The sequence below is a fragment of the Engystomops pustulosus genome, chromosome 5, assembly GCF_040894005.1.
Source record: "Engystomops pustulosus chromosome 5, aEngPut4.maternal, whole genome shotgun sequence".
In the NCBI taxonomy this organism is placed as follows: domain Eukaryota; kingdom Metazoa; phylum Chordata; class Amphibia; order Anura; family Leptodactylidae; genus Engystomops; species Engystomops pustulosus.
The window spans coordinates 132,693,740-132,710,992 of NC_092415.1; the positions used below are offsets into that span (position 1 = coordinate 132,693,740).

At 44.7% G+C, this 17,253-nt stretch overlaps 1 protein-coding gene across 6 annotated transcripts in view; it reads right to left on the reverse strand.

The window, feature by feature from the left end:
- Window positions 1-17,253, reverse strand: part of NKD2 (NKD inhibitor of WNT signaling pathway 2) — a 237,968-nt gene that overhangs the window by 156,571 nt on the left and 64,144 nt on the right. For 2 of the 6 annotated variants that reach the window (XM_072153076.1, XM_072153077.1), the window contains exon 1: window positions 5,804-5,933. The exons of the other annotated variants lie outside the window; for them this stretch is intronic. In XM_072153076.1, the coding sequence (XP_072009177.1) occupies window positions 5,804-5,930 (127 nt within the window). In that variant the 5' untranslated portion in view covers window positions 5,931-5,933. Of the gene's footprint in view, window positions 1-5,803; window positions 5,934-17,253 lie in introns of those variants that run through there. 6 annotated transcript variants of the gene reach the window in all.

The window sequence follows — 17,253 nt, forward strand, 5'->3', positions numbered from 1 at the left end:
TGACCCTGGGGCTGGTCATATACTGCCGACGCCGAGGATTGCGGGGCCTACCTCGGTCGAGGTCTCAAAGGCCTACTATTCCTCCTCCTCCTCCCACCCCTCCTCCACCTCCTCCGAATTACCATCCGTGGGCATGGCGCCATCAGTCGGTAGCTCTAGGCACAGCAGCAGTGCCATCGCTAAGCGACAGCAAGCGGTGCTCAAACTGCTGAGCCTAGGCGATAAAAGGCACACCGCCCAAGAGCTATTACAGGGCATCACTGCGCAGACTGATCTGTGGCTGGCACCGCTGAACCTGAAGCCAGGCATGGTTGTGTGTGACAACGGCCGTAACCTGGTGGCGGCTCTGCAACTCGGCAGACTGACACATGTGCCATGCCTGGCCCATGTGTTAAATCCCATAGTTCAGCGTTTCCTCAAGACGTACCCCAATCTGTCTGATTTGCTCACGAAGGTGCGCCGCATCTGTGCGCATTTCAGGAAGTCCAGCACAGATGCTGCCACTCTCAGGGCAGCGCAGTGCCGCCTCCAACTGCCCGCTCACTGACTGTTGTGTGACGTGCCCACGAGGTGGAATTCAACATTAACCATGTTATCCAGAGTTTACCAGCAGCGCAGAGCGATTGTAGACTGCCAGATGTCAACTTCCACCAGAACTGGTAGTCAGTTCAGTCAGCTTCCTCAAGTCTACAATGAGGAGTGGACATGGATGTCTGATATCTGTCAGGTGCTGAGTAACTTTGAGGAGTCAACACAGATGGTCAGTGGCGATGCCGCCATCATCAGCCTCACCATCCCGCTGCTTGGCCTGTTGAAAAACTCTCTGGTCAGCATGAAGTCGGAAGCTTTGCGCTCGTCACAAGAGACAGGGGAAGAAGATTCCCTTGTTGATAGCCAAAGCACCCTTAGGTCTGTTTCTCAGTGCATATCGGAGGAGGTGGAGGAGGATGAGGAGGAAGAGGAGGAGAATGTTGGCGAGACAGAAGAGGGGACCATTGTTCAGTCCTTCACTGTTCAGCGTGTATGGGCAGAAGAAGAGGAGTTGGAGAAGAAAATGGACAGTCAGGCCAGTGAGGGGAGTGAATTCTTGCGCGTTGGGTCTCTGGCGCATATGGCATATTTCATGCTAGGCTGCCTATCGCGTGACCCTCGCGTTCAAATAATTTATTCCAGCACCGATTACTGGGTATTCACTCTCCTGGACCCACGGTACAAGCAAAATCTTTCCACTCTCATCCCTGGAGAGGAAAGGAGTGTGAGAATGCATGAATACCAGCAGGCCCTGGTGCACAAGCTGAATCAGTATTTCCCTTCTGACAGCGCTAGCGGCAGAGGGCGTACTTGTGCGGGACAAGTAGCGAGGGAGAGTAGGCGAGCAGGCAGCTTGTCCAGCACTAGCAGGGGTACGCTTTACAAGGCCTTTGCCAGTTTTATGTCACCCCAGCAAGACACTGTCACCTGTCCCCAGTCTCGGCAGAGTAGGGCTGATCTTTACAGAAAGATGGTGAGGGAGTACGTAGCTGACCATACCATCGTCCTAAATGATCACACAGCTCCCTACAACTACTGGGTTTCAAAGTTGGACATGTGGTACGAACTGGCGCTGTACGTCTTGGAGGTTCTTGCCTGCCCTGCCGCTAGCGTGTTGTCCGAGCGTGTTTTCATTGCAGCTGGTGGCATCATCACCGATAAGCGTACACGCCTGTCGACTGACAGCGCTGACAGGCTGACGCTTATCAAGATGAATAAAGCCTGGATTTCTCAGGATTTCCATTCTCCACCAGGTGAAAGAAGCTCAACCTGAATAATGTATGCACTCCTCCTTCTCATTGTCCTCCTTCTCCTCCTCTTTGTACACTAAAGCAGAGGAAACTGGCTATTTTTTGCCAGGGCCAACTGGCTCTAGCTATAGTACTCTATGTATTTAATTTTTCTGGAGAGCCACCTACCCGGTCCTCAGTTTTAAACAATTTTTGGGACTGCCACATACAGGTACTCTATGTATTTAATTTTTCTGGAGGGCCACCCACCCGGTCCTCTGGTTTGAAAATTTTTTTGGACTGCCACATACAGCACTCAATCTATTTAATTTTTCTGGAGGACCACCTACCTGCTCCTCTGTTTTGAAAACTTTTTTGGACTGCCACATACAGGCACTCAATCTATTTAATTTTTCTGGAGGACCACCTACCTGCTCCTCTGGTTTGAAAACTTTTTTGGACTGCCACACACAGGCACTATCCAAATTAAATTATCTCCATAGCAGCCGCTACACGTCGTCTTTTTAGCTGCCTCCACACGTTGTCTCCATTGCTACCTCCACACGTCATCGCCATAGCTGCCTCCAAAAGTCGTCCATATAGCTGCCTCCATACATGGTCCCCTTATCAAACGAGCTGTGTCAGGCAGAATTTTGGGTTGTTTTCATGGCTTCCACATCAAACTTGTTAACTTTTTCACCACCCTGCTGTGTAATCCACAAAATATACTGGCAAACTTTTATACTGGCAAATCATTTACCGATAATATTTCAGCGCTTCTTGCGCATCTGTTTACATTCCCCTCACCCGCCATAACCCAAACTCATAAGAACACTACTACACTTGATCTTATACAAAAGGTTCTTAGAAGTGCTGTTTGGGGAGTAGCCGAGAGACAGGGGCTTGGATTGGCGAAAGCTCACCTGGCAGCGGAGCGCCAGCTCCATCCCAAGATCCAACTAACATAGTTTTAACTGCAGCACCTTTAATCTACTACTAGTTCACTGCCTCCATACATGGTCCCCTTATAAAACGAGCTGTGTCAGGCAGAATTTTGGGTTGTTTTCATGGCTTCCACATCAAACTTGTTAACTTTGTCACCACTCTGCTGTGTAATCCACAAAATATACTGGCAAACTTTTATCATTTACCGATATTATTTCAGTGCTTCTTGCGCATCTGTTTACATTCCCCTCACCCGCCATAACCCAAACTTATAAAAACACTACTTCACTTGATCTTATACAAAAGGTTCTTAGAAGTACTGTTTGTGGAGTAGCCTAGAGACAGGGGCTTGGATTGGCGAAAGCTCGCCTGGCGGCGGAGCGCCAGCTCCATCCCAAGATCCAACTAACATAGTTTTAACTGCAGCACCTTTAATCTACTACTAGTTCACTGCCTCCATACATGGTCCCCTTATAAAACGAGCTGTGTCAGGCAGAATTTTGGGTTGTTTTCATGGCTTCCACATCAAACTTGTTAACTTTGTCACCCCTCTGCTGTGTAATCCACAAAATATACTGGCAAACTTTTATCATTTACCGATATTATTTCAGTGCTTCTTGCGCATCTGTTTACATTCCCCTCACCCGCCATAACCCAAACTTATAAAAACACTACTTCACTTGATCTTATACAAAAGGTTCTTAGAAGTACTGTTTGTGGAGTAGCCTAGAGACAGGGGCTTGGATTGGCGAAAGCTCGCCTGGCGGCGGAGCGCCAGCTCCATCCCAAGATCCAACTAACATAGTTTTAACTGCAGCACCTTTAATCTACTACTACTTCACTGCCTCCATACATCGTCCCCTTATCAAACGAGCTGTGTCAGGCAGAATTTTCAGGTGTTTCACCAGATACATAGTGGAACTCAGCGCATCTGTCGCCGCCATGCTGGAGACCTGAAGTTGCAATCATAGCAGCGCAATATGGATGCCCCATACTGTCGCTCTTAATCATGGAACCATTTCCAAAAAAGCTATTAAAAATAGAACCGCTATGCTATTCCATTATTCCTAGATGAAATATTCAAACGACCCCGCCTGCTTTGAAAATTATAATTTTTTCAAAGTAAACGCTTCTGGCCCCCAGGCCCATTTTGGGTGGGGAGGAGCCGAGAGACAGGGACTTGGACAGGCGAAAGCTCGCCTGGCAGCGGACCGCCAGCTCCATCCAAAGATTAGGCAGCCTCAGAGGCATCCATGCATGCTACCCCTGCTGTTTCCTGTCCATTTTGCCTCCACGATCCTCCACAGCGTCCACCAATGTCTCCAGGCGCAACTTTCAACTCTCTATACCCCAGACGCTGGAGCACGAGAGGATATGCAGCACATCATCCCCTTATGAAACGAGCTGTGTCAGGCAGAATTTTCAGGTGTTTCACCAGATACATAGTGGAACTTGGCCCATCTGTCGCCGCCATGCTGGAGACCTGAAGTTGCAATCATAGCAGCGCAATATGGATGCCCCATACTGTCACTCTTAATCATGGAAGTCGTCTCTATGGCTGCCTCCACATGTCGTCCCCTTATCAAAAGAGCTGTGTCAGGCTCATTTTTCGGGTGTTTCACCAGATACGTTATGGAACTTGGTCACTATGTCGCCACCATGCTGTGTTATCGACTAAATATACCGTCAACCTTTTGTTGACATAGGAAATCATTCCAGCGCTTCTTGCTCACCTCCTTTGGTTCCTCTCTGCCACCCATTGGTTTGAAGCCTGAGTCCATTTAGGGTATGTCGCCATGACACTCTCTAGCCTGCCTCTGCATGCCGTCCCCTATAGTGTCAATGTCAATTATTGCATGTTTTAGATGCTATCTAGCCTCATTCGGTCATTCTGTCATGGCCATGCTGTTGCCCATAATTTTGGCATAATGGTACGATTAAGCAGCCTCAGAGGCATCCATGCATGCTGCCCCTGCTGTTTCCTATCCATTTCCGTGGTGTTTCCATCCTTTTCTGAGGTTCTCAGGTGTTTGGCCAAGCTTCCCTGTGCAGAGCCTTGGTCCCCTTGAAAAATGCTCGAGTCTCCCATTGACTTCAATGGGGCTCGTTATTCGAGACGAGCACTCGAGCATCGGGAAAAGTTCATCTCAAATAACGAGCACCCGTGCATTTTAGTGCTCGCTCATCTCTAATTGTAAACCAAGCACAGCTACATGCTGGTGTGTGCCCCCTCTATCATTTTCTGCTCTTCTTTTAGTTTCTTAGGACCTTTTTATTAAGAAAAAAAAGGTTTTAAAAATTATGCTTCCTACCCAAAAATATATAATAGAAAGCGATCAAAATGTCACATGTTCCCTAAAAGAAAGAATAAATCTAACCATTACCTTTTCCTGCAATAATCCTCTTTTGAATGCGGAATAAAAACGTTGGCGTATGGTGTCACGTAGGCAAATACGATTTCCTTAAAAAAATGTTTTATTTACTAAAGTAATAAAACATAAGAAATCCTGTACGTTTTTTGGTGTCTCCTTAATTGTACCAACTTACAGAATAATTTTACCATGTTTATTATACTGTATAGTGAGCTGTGTAAAAGTTTTAATTAAAAAACTTAAAAAGCATTTTATTCTGTTCCGCTGCAGAAAAGAGTTAATAAATTGAATTTATTATGCTATTTTTACCATAAAAATTAACCCATTGGAAAATACAAATCTTACCACAAATACAAGCTCTATATAATTATGTTGGATAAAAAATAAAAAAGTTCTGTCTTTTGAAATTTGAACAGGGAAAAAAAAAAAAAGTTCTGTGTCCTGTGGGGCATTTTAGGCCATGTCCCTAAGGTGTTAAATCATCTTGGCTCTAAAGGAAACATTTCACTTAACTTAACTGAGGATTACCTTGTATTAGAGTAGCCAATAACAGTGTTGCAACAATGCCAATTAGTTTTGCTTTAGACCTGGTTTATCAAAGTATTGGTTTATCAAAAGTTCACCTTATCTACAAATGTATGTAATCAGTGAAACAGTATGTATGTATGTAAACAGTGAAAGAACTGGGAAATAACACATGGGTTTTTATGTGAATTAATTAATTACCTGAACCTGAATTCTCTCTTTTCTTTGTTGAAGCTTCAGGGCTCACAGTTACTTTTACTCTGAGTGCTTTACTGTTGTTAGAAGAATGGTTGACAGACTGATCTACAACTTCATAAATTGTGTGCATCAACCTATCGTGTGAATACATCAAATGTTTTGTCAAGTAAAAAGTGTAACTGTTTCACACAGATAATACATGGCAACTTGCTATGAATGAGCATGAAATCATCAGGCAAGTTGAATTCATCTGTTTAACCCCTCAGTGACCAAGGCCTATTTTTCAAAACCAGCACGTGTCACTGTATCTGGTTATAACTTTACAAGGCTTTAACTTACTGTTTTTGAGTTTGTTTTTCAGCAGCATTTTGTACTTCAAGTTAGTGGGAAATTTTGGTTGACATATTTAACATTTATTTATGAAAAAAGGTGAAGTTGGTAAACATTTTGAAAAAAATTGCTATTTTCAAACTTCAAAATGTTCTGGTTTTCAAACTGATAGGGACTTATTTACTAAGGGTTGCGTATCACACTTTCGTCATACTGTGCACCGCTTTCGGGATTTGCATGGCTTTGACAGGTATTCAACAAGTGTCTGCACTGGGATTGTGTCACACGTGATCTGTTTTTGCCGTGGCGAAACAAATTGGGGAGCGCGGGATTCCTGCAACACATGCAGGAAATCTTAGTGAATCGCGGCACAATGCATTTGTTTTATGACGACACTAGAAAAATCACAAATCGAACAGCATTCTCTCAATTTTTTTAGAAAATTTTAGAATAAATTATTTTATCATTTGTTATTTAATCATTTCTATAGCGTTTTAGTAAGTTCTGTATCTAGCAATCCCAGGCATATCACCCCATGTTTGATTTGGAAATCACCAATATTTATCATTAATTCATTTATCCACAAAATTTTACCCACATTAACTGAATAAAAGTAGAAGATGCAGCTAGGAATATATTGTGCAGTGTTTTCCAAGTAAGAGGACACTCCAAATGTGCATGTAACCAGCTGTCAGGGCACATGGTTGGGGCGCAGAAGGGAAGGAGCCATTGAGCTTTTGTAGGGCAGAATAATTTTCAGGTGCCAAGACGTGTTTGTAGAGCTTGTGGGGCCACGTTCACAAGTGGCATTTTGGTTGCGTTTTGAAACAAAATCCAAAGGCTCTAACTGTGATCACACATTGAGGTAAAATTGCATTTACTTTGCATTTAGTTAATGTGTTGGAAACACAATGTTACCAAAATATGTTATCACCAGTGGAGCCTTTGGAATGCTTTCCAAACGTAACCAAAATGTCACGTATGAACGTGGCCTCAGGTACCACAAACCTTTATCCCAGAGAACTTTTAAACTTTTTATCATGTGGTATAGGGGGCATATTAACCCCTTGTCCCTTATGGGCTTTTTCCATTTTACTTTCTGTTTATCGCTCCTCACTTTCAAAAATCAATAACTTTATTTTTCCCTGTTCAGAGCTGTTTAAGGACTTATTTTTTGCATAACAAATTGTACTTACTAGTGACGGTATTTTATATTCCATCCCTTGTACTGGGAAGTGGAAATACAATTCAAAATGTGGTAAAAATATTTGTGCCATTTTCTTGTGGGCTCTGTTTTTACGTCTTTCACTGTACATTCCAAATGGCATTTCTAATATATTCTTTGGTTTTGTACGATCACAGGGATACCATATTTATATAGGTTTTATTAGGTGTTAATAGATTTTACCAAAAATGTAAACTTTTTGTACCAAAAAAAAATTATTACCTTTACCATATTCTGACTCCAATAACTTTTTCATACTTAGGAGTACGGAGTTGGCTTAGGTGTCATTTTTTTCCAGGATGAGCTGGCATTTTCACTGCTACTATTTTGGGGACTATGTGACCTTTAGATAACTTTTTATTATGTTTTTTATGCACTGCGAAACAACAAATAAACCCTTATGGGGTTCACCACTGGGAAAAACCATTTTTATATCTTTTTAAATTGACATTTTGACACGGTGATACCTAACATGTTGTGTTTTTTTAAACTTTTTTCCACTTTTTTTTATTATTTATTGTTTTATATGTGTTAGGGACTTTTGGGACATTGCAGTGCATTAGAAGTGCAGAATGCAGAATGCATCTGCATAGGATAACAGGCATCTACTCAGTCCAGCCAGGGGCCTTTATTAGGTCTCCGGCTGCTTGGCACTGAAGACGGCACCCTGCAATCCCTCTGAAGGTACATTGATCCCGTGGTCACAGCTTTGACCGGGGGATTGAAGCGGTTAACTGCCCGAATGGAACGGAGTTCCAATCCAGACTGTTAGAGCAGGGTCCGGGCTGTCATAAGACAATAAGGGGGTTCAACTACATCATCCATTGTGTATGATCACCATAAAAACTGGTGGATAACTAATTGAAGGTCATTGTATGATAATATATATATATATATACTATGAATTACAAAATTACAACACAAGTGTATAAGAAACATAGTAAACCACATACAATGTAGGTACAATTAGCCCAAGCCCGTACATTGGATCAGAAGCGTTGTAGAATGAAAAAATAGTAACTTTAAAAACATACGACTAACTTCAGAAAAAAGAAACAATGGATCTTGCCTCATGAGCTGTACAAAAAGGGAAGAGAAAAGAAAAAAAAAGTTGAGATAAGTCAACAGATGTTCCATTAGTCTCACGTCCTTAATACGGGTGGTTAAGCCTGCAAATGAAGATGGGACAGTTTTTTTCCAAAACAGGGAGATCAGATATTTAGCTGCAGTGAGGGCATGAAGGAGCAGTCTGGCATATGTGGACCACAGATATTCGTAGGCAGCAAATTGAGTAAATATACTTCGGGGTCCAGAGGGATATCTACGTGAAGTAAATCCAAAAGAAGATTCCTAACCATTACCCAGTAATTTCCTATAGATGAGCATGTCCAGAAAATATGAGAAAGTGAGGCTCTTTCCCTACCACCCTACCACATGGTACCATGTCATGAGAAAATCTGCCTTTCTTTATTGAGGGAGTTAACAGAGGCTTTCTTAGCTATGAACCATATGATCTGCCACTGTTGTAGGGAAAATTGCCTACTTAGCCATGTTTCCCATTTGGTCATATATGCATGTGATGGCAGGCTAGGCTTTGAAGGGGAATTAAAGGAAACCTACCACTGCTAATGGTAGGTATTAGCTGTAAACACCGGGCACCAGCTCAGGGTGAGCTGGTGCCGGAGCTTACCTTTGCTAGTGTTTTAAACCGCTATATCGCGGTTTAAACACATTTTGATGAACAGACCCGAAGCATAACCAGCATAACGCGGGTTATGCTGGTTATACTGAGGCTGCGGTCATACGTAATGCGGGGTATGCTGGTAATACTGAGGCTACCGTCCCACCTAACGTGGGGTATGCTGGTTATACTGAGGCTGCGGTCACAAGTAACACAGGGTATGCTGGTAATACTGAGGCTGTGGTCACATGTAACGCGGGGTATACTGGTAATACTGAGGCTGTGGTCACATGTAATGTGGGGTATGCTGGTAATACTGAGCCTGCGGTCACACGTAAAGCTTTGATTCCTCCAGCCCTTGCATTTGGATAATACAGGATACTGGGTGCGGGTTGCATTGAAGCGCATCACACCCCTGTGCACTTTGTTTCCATTTCTAAACAGAGTCAGCGCGTTACGTGTGACATCACTCCTTATTCTACACCAATACTTAATACAGTCAATCGAAGAACTACAACTTTCAGCATCTCATTCAACTGCTGGGAGTTGTAGTTCTTGAGTCCACTGTTATTCTATATGTACACATTGCAGGGATGTAATGAGGAGCACTGTGTGTGTCTAAATGTGATGCACTTTTATTTTGTAAGAAATACCTTTTTCTTGTGCTGGAAGCCATCATGGGGGGAGCAGCAGCTCCTGATCCATCCTGAGCTTCCACCACCGCGCACATGAGGGAATCCTGTGCTGTGCCAGGGGGATGAAGCTCAAGCAGAAGCTGCTAGCTGATTGGTGGCCCCTGATGTCTGTCATGACCAGGAGGAAGGGGGCCCACTGTGACAACTAGGGGGCCCACTTCCTCTGGTCTGTAATTAGTGACAGCTCACTGTCTGCTCCTCCAGTGAGGCAGCAGCAATGAATCAGTGGCCATGTTCTCCTGCACTGACTCAGGGGCTGGTGCAGTGAGGAGGAAATGTCTTACTCCTTCTTCACTGCCCCAGCGCTGCTGTGGGAAGAGCAGAGAACCTGTCTCTCCCTCCTGCAGGAAGTCATCGTCCCCCCTGTTTCCCCCCTCCTCCAGCCTCAGCTGAATGTGTCTGCTGGCAGACACAGATAGGAGATGGTGCCTTTTGATAATGACAGGGTCCACCAAGGTTTTGACCGGTATCCCGGCAGACCAGTGCGAGCCTGGTGCTGACAGGAGATTCCTATCCAGAGCTGCAGCTTCCACAACTGGACACAGCTCCATCCCAGCCTACATCTACTACCAGGCTGGTGAAACATTCCTGAGGACTCCTCACCATGACCACTCCAGTAATCTGCTGTGAGACCGTTTAGACCCGTTCCCTGCTGTTGTTCAATAAAAAAAACGTGAGTTATTTTGCACAACGTTGCCTCTGTCTGATCCCTGGATACGGCTGTTACCACCATGGGCTCCCCATCCATTATCCAGGGACTCATCCTACAGACACTTAGGGATTGCCCCAGGGAGAACCAGTACATCAAGCGCCGAAGCTACCTTGGGTCTGTTCATCAAAATGTGTTTAAACCGTGATACAGCGGTTTAAAACACTAGCAAAGGTAATCTCCGGTACCAGCTCACCCTGAGCTGGTGCCCGGTGTTTACAGCTAATACCTACCATTAGCAGTGGTAGGTTTCCTTTAAGGATGTTATAGATGCTGGTAATTAAACCCTTGGAGGATGGACCACCAGCACAAATTAACTTGAAAGGGGTAGGCTTCGGACCCTTACCATGTCCCAGGAGTAAAAGCACATAATGTCTAATCTGTCTGTATTGAAAAAGCCCCCCTGAGGGGGGGTGGTTATCTCCCTGCTAGTGTGGAAAAGGGGAGGATCTTTCTTGTGCAGTTGGCTATAAAGTCTTTTACTTGGAATAACTTAGCTAGAAACCAGGGCTGGAAGCTCGCCAGAGATGTACTTTCTGGGAGGTGTGGTGTATACAGGTGGACAGGTGTAAGAGGGGATTGGAGAATGGCTAACTGGAATTTACCCCTACACTTAAGCCATATATCCTTGGTAAACTACATAGGTCCTAAAAGCATGGCAGGGGGTGTTTTGTATAGGGGGCCCCAGAACAAGGTGGCCGGGTGGTATACTGCCAGCCATAACTTTTCTAGTTCCGTCCATCTACTATAGACGGGGAGGGTAGTCCAGGATGCTATATGTCTGAGATGGGCAGAGAAGTAATATAGTTTCAAATCAGGAAACACCAGGCCTCCATTGGAATAGCTAGCAGACATAACCGACTTTGGGATTCGCTGCCTCTGCCCATTGAAAACATAGTCAAGACACCTGGACTGGAGTCTGGGCTCCCAAGTCATGGGCACCCTAACCGGCAGTGTCTCAAACAAATATAATATATTAGGTAATATCAACATTTTTATTTCGGCAATATGACCCAGGAATGACGCATGAAGTGGTTTCCACCTATTCAGCAAGGTCAGAATTTCCTGCAGTAGAGGTGTAGAATTGGCCCCAAACAGTATGTTATAGGAAGGGGAGTTTAATACCCAGGTATTTTAAAGATGAGGGCTTCCAAGCATAGGGGAATGTAGACTGTAGGGCCTTAAAATCTCTCTTGGGTATGTTAATTGGCAGAGCTTCTGTCTTGGTGTTGTTGATTTGATATCCCAATAAGGAACTATAGCTGTCTAGCGTTACGTGTAGATTTGGCAAACTAATGACGGGATTGGATAGGGTAAGTAGAATGTCATCAGTGAATAATGAAATTTTAAATTGAGTGTTATGTACCATTATTCCCTTGATATCGGGGTTAGCCCTAATATGTGCCACCATGAGTTCTAAGCTCAGTATATATAGCAAAGGGGAGAGTGGATAACCCTGACGCTTGCCGTTCTGTATGGGGAAAGAGAGTGGGCATGTGGCAGGTGGACCACAGCAGAGGAGTGGAATACAAGTGCCGTATAGCCTGGAGGAAGGGACCCCTCAGTGCAAAACACTGAAGAGTAGCAAACATGAAGGTCCAATCTAAGCAATCAAGCCCTTTTCAGCATCTAGGCTGAGAAAGAGAGCCTGTTTCCCATTATGCGGAACAACCTCTAGAAGATCCACCGCTCTCCACATATTATCTTCGGCTTGACGGAATCTAACACTTGCTCCTTATGGATCAGTTGTGGGAGCCATTGGTTCAGCCTGTCAGCCAGTAACTTAGTGAAGGTCTTCAAGTCAGAGTTAAGGAGGGCTGTTGGCCGATAGCTAGCACAAACTAGTGGATCCTTCCCAGGTTTAGGGATTAATGTAATGTATGAGCATAGCATAGAGGACGTGATGGGGGTGCCCACGAGAAAGGTGTTGAATAGCCGATTCATATGAGGTAAAAATATATCACCATATATCTTATAATAGGAGTAGGTAAATAAATACATTTTATTTACATTTTTTACATTTTAAATACATTTTTTGCAAAACATGCAAAAAGTGAAGAAAAGTAGCCTTTGTATATAAAAAAAGAAACAAAAAAGCAAAAAATGTCATACCATAACACAACATTCAAAGACTTTAGACATATCAGTATCTTGTCTTTTAAAATATATTCCCTTTGCTTATATTCATAATAATTTTCCAATATCAACACATATGTATTTGGATAATATTTCATTTCATATTCCCATTTCCATAACAATTACTAGTCTAACATTCCCCCAAAAGAGTGGGGGAAAATAAGGAAGAAAAAAGAAAGAAAAAGTAGAAAAATAGAAATCAATATTAATTATATATCCAGATTTTCCTATATAACAAGACCCCCAAACAAATCTGGCTTGGAACTCCATGGTTCCCATCATTCCATTAAGCTCAGGAGTTTACATTTCTCTATAGCTATCCAGAATTCATATTGATAAAATTTGTTCACTGTTACTATTGTAGCGTTTAAGGAGGGACCCTGTTCTTCTTTCCCGTGTTGAGTTATTTCCATTCTTGCTGCACACAGTGTATGGGACACCAGAAATCTTACTCTATTTGGAAGCAAGTCCAAGTTCATTGTTAAGAGAGCCAATTCCACTGATGGAGATCCCTAACTCCCAACAACTTTAGAAATTATCCTAGATATATCCTTCCAAAATTTTTGAACCACTGTACATCCCCACCAAGAGTGTAAAAAAAACTTGGAACTAACCCGCAACCCTTCCAGCAAGTTGCGCTGTTTTCATCATGAAATTTTTTTCACAACTCTGGAAAATAATGCAATCTATATTGGATTTTTTTTGCTAGTTCTATATGGTTTATACAAATAGAGTATTGTGAAATTGACTTCCAAGATCTTTCCCAGTCTCTCAAACTAAGCTCTCTTCCTACATCCTTTTCCCTTTTTTTATTTAATCCGCTGTATTTTTTTTTTTAATTGAGAGATTTCTATAAATACCCGAAAGCAGTTTATCCTGAATCTTGTCTTGCAACTTTATTTATAAATTGAGAGAAACATTTTTGCAAGGTCAACTTCCTTAAAATGTTATGCTTTTTTTTTATAGATCTACAAATACAGGCCCGGGGGAGCGGGGACAGCAGCAGCTGTAAATCAGAAATTCACCCCCTTCAAAAATGCCAGCCTCCTTTGCTTCATCAAAATGAATCATTCTACTACCTATAAGTAGATCTTGTAATGTAAACTTATCACATCTATACCAAAATCTTCTCGAAACACTAGCCGATTTTCAACCAACCAAGCTATTTTAATTTCTTTTCTATTGAAATATTTCCAATTAGTTTCTTTAGGTTCATTCCATACTGCAAGAAGGTGTTGAATTGTAGCAGATTTATAAAATGGAATTAACAAGCCAAATCAAGACCTAAACAATACCTCTCTCAGGGGACTGCTTAGATTAAACAACGCTTTTTCCGTTTTTTGGGGTTGTTGCTGGTTCAGTTCTGTACCAATCTATAATGTATTGTAAGCTTACTGCTTTGTTAAATAAAATTAAATCTGGAAATCCCCCCCCCTCAAAGATCCCATGGTAATTGCAGTACCTTAACAGCCACTCTTGTCCCCTTTCCCTATAAATTTAAATAACATACTTTGTGTAACTTTTAATGTATTCCTAGAAAGGAAGGGAAAACAACGAATTGTGTACAGTATTATCGAGAGAATTAACATCTTTACTAAATTTACCCTTGCAATCCAGGTAAATGTACCTCTACACCTTGTCACGGTTACACCTGCGATCCTCAGTACAGATCGCGGTTCCATCCGTGCCCTCATCTGTGCCCCTGCTGCTGCTGTCCCCGCTCCCCTGGGCCTGTACTGACCTCTCCGGGTTCCAGACTGTGGTCTTCGGCCAGGCCGCACGCCTGTCTTGTCTGGGCCACTGTTAGGGCACGTGCGAGCCGACTCTTCTGCATTTAAAGGGCCAGTGTCCTGCTAATTGGCACTGGCATTCCCGGCTCTGGCAGCTCCCAGTATCCCCTGCTGGATCTTCAAGTCATTCTACTGAAGTGTAAGCGTCCTGAGCGTTTCCAGACGCCTCCGTGTTTCCTGTGCATTTCCAGACTCTTCTGTGTTTCCTGTGTTCCTGTGGTGTTCTTGTGTTCCTGTGGCGTTCCTGTGGCGGTCCTGTGTTCCTCTGGCGGTCCTGTACTCCTGTGGCGGTCCTGTACTCCTGTGGTGGTCCTGTATCCTGGTGGCCATCCTGAGGTCCTGCCATCCCGAGGTCCTGCCTTCCCTGTCACCGCGGGCCTAGTCGCACCTGTGGAATGACCTGGTGGCTTCCCAGGGGCCACTTACATTCCAGTCCCGGGTTGCGGCTAGTACCATCATCTCCCGCGGTGGTCCAGGGAGTCCACAGACTTTTGCCGCAAGAGACTCTCCCACAAACCTGTGTGTGAACATAAGATCCACCCATGGACTCCGCCAAGGTCATGTATCTTGCTAAAGCCCTGGACAGTGCCAAGCACCCACTCCAGCTACTGGCTGACCTTCCCAGCATTATCGATCAGCAGTCTCAGGAGATTGTTGTCCAAAAAGAACTTCTGGGCCAACTCGCTGCCACTATTCAACGGATGATTGCCTCCCAGCAGCAGGCTCCCGCAACTCCTCCTGTTGCTCCAGTCACCCCACAATGTTTTCCGGTAGTAGAGTCTGGACCCAAATTTTTTAAGACTAACAAATTTGGTGGCAACCCCAATTTTTGCAGGAGCTTTGTTTCCCAGTGCTCAAGCCCGGCTTTCATGTCTGCCCTGCCTTACCCCGGTGTTTCCAGAGTCTCCGGCCTTCCCAGAGGCCGCTCCAGAGTCTTCTCCGACCTTCCCAGTGGCTGCTCCAGAGTCTCCTCTGGCCTTCCCAGAGGCCACTTCAGAGTTGCTCCAGCCTGCGGTGTTCCAAGGGCCACTCCAGCCTCCGGCCAAAAGACATTCTAGACGTCCTCAAGATGTCCTTGGCTTGTTCCATGCCAGGTTCAAGCACCACATGGTTAGTCCTGTTTTCACTGTTCCTGCTTTCCTCTTTATGTGTCTCATCACCAAGAAGAATTGGATGAAGCAGAGGAAGAAGAAAAGGAGGCTGAAGAAGAGGAGAAAAGGGGTCCTAAAAGGGGGGTACTGTCACGGTTCACCTGCAATCCTTGGTACGGATCGCAGGTGCACCCGTGCCCTCATCTGTGCCCCCCCTGTCTCATATAGGCCGCGCACTACCGCTGTTAGGGCACGTGCTGACTCTTCTGCATTTAATTGACGCTGGCATTCCTGGCTCTGCTACATAATACAGAGTCTCCCAGTATCCCCTGCCAGATCTTCAAGTCATTCTACTGAAGTGAAAGCCTCCTTAGAGTTTCCAGACGCCTCCGTGTTTCCTGTATGTTTCCAGACGCCTCCGTGTTTCCTGAGTGTTTCCAGATGCCTCCATGTTTCCTGTGTGTTTCCAGACGCCTCTGTGTTTCCTGAGTGTTTCCAGATGCCTCCTTGTTTCCTGTGCGTTTTCAGACGCCTCTGTGTTTCCTGTGCGTTTCCAGACGCCTCCGTGTGTCCTGTGCATTTCCAGATGCCTCCGTTTTCGTGTGCATTTCCAGACGCCTCCGTGTTTCCTGTGCGTTTCCAGATGCCTCTGTGTACTCCTGGGGTGGTCCTGTATTCCTATGGCGGTCCTGGATCCCGGTGGCCATCCTGAGGTCCTGCTTTCCCCAGGTCCTACCTTGGCTGCCCCGCGGGCCTAGTCGCACCCGTGGACCGACCTGATGGCTTCCCACCACAGCAAGACCATCCCTCTTTGCAGGCTCTGGCGAAGACTAGGGACCACTTAGATTCCGGTCCCGGGTTGCGGCTAGTACCATCATCTCCCGTGGTGGTCCAGGGAGTCCACAGACTTTTGCCCTAAGAGACTCTCCCACACCCCCGTGTGTGACACACCCTGTTATATCATCCCTAACCAGTCTAATCAATTTCTGAGAATTGACCAGACAGGTATTCTCCAAATTCTCCCCTAATTCTTTTCCTAAATATTTTATTGTTCTTCCAAGTATAAACCTACACTCACCGGCCACTTTATTAGGTACACCTGTCCAACTGCTCGTTAACACTTAATTTCTAATCAGCCAATCACATGGCAGCAACTCAGTGCATTTAGGCATGTAGACATGGTCAAGACAATCTCCTGCAGTTCAAACCGAGCATCAGTATGGGGAAGAAAGGTGATTTGAGTGCCTTTGAACGTGGCATGGTTGTTGGTGCCAGAAGGGCTGGTCTGAGTATTTCAGAAACTGCTGATCTACTGGGATTTTCACGCACAACCATCTCTAGGGTTTACAGAGAATGGTCCGAAAAAGAAAAAACATCCAGTGAGCGGCAGTTCTGTGGGCGGAAATGCCTTGTTGATGCCAGAGGTCAGAAGAGAATGGGCAGACTGGTTCGAGCAGATAGAAAGGCAACAGTGACTCAAATCACCACCCGTTACAACCAAGGTAGGCAGAAGAGCATCTCTGAACGCACAGTACATCGAACTTTGAGGCAGATGGGCTACAGCAGCAGAAGACCACACCGGGTGCCACTCCTTTCAGCTAAGAACAGGAAACTGAGGCTGCAATTTGCACAAGCTCATCGAAATTGGACAGTAGAACATTGGAAAAACGTTCCCTGGTCTGATGAGTCTCGATTTCTGCTGCGACATTCGGATGGTAGGGTCAGAATTTGGCGTCAACAACATGAAAGCATGGATCCATCCTGCCTTGTATCAACGGTTCAGGCTGGTGGTGGTG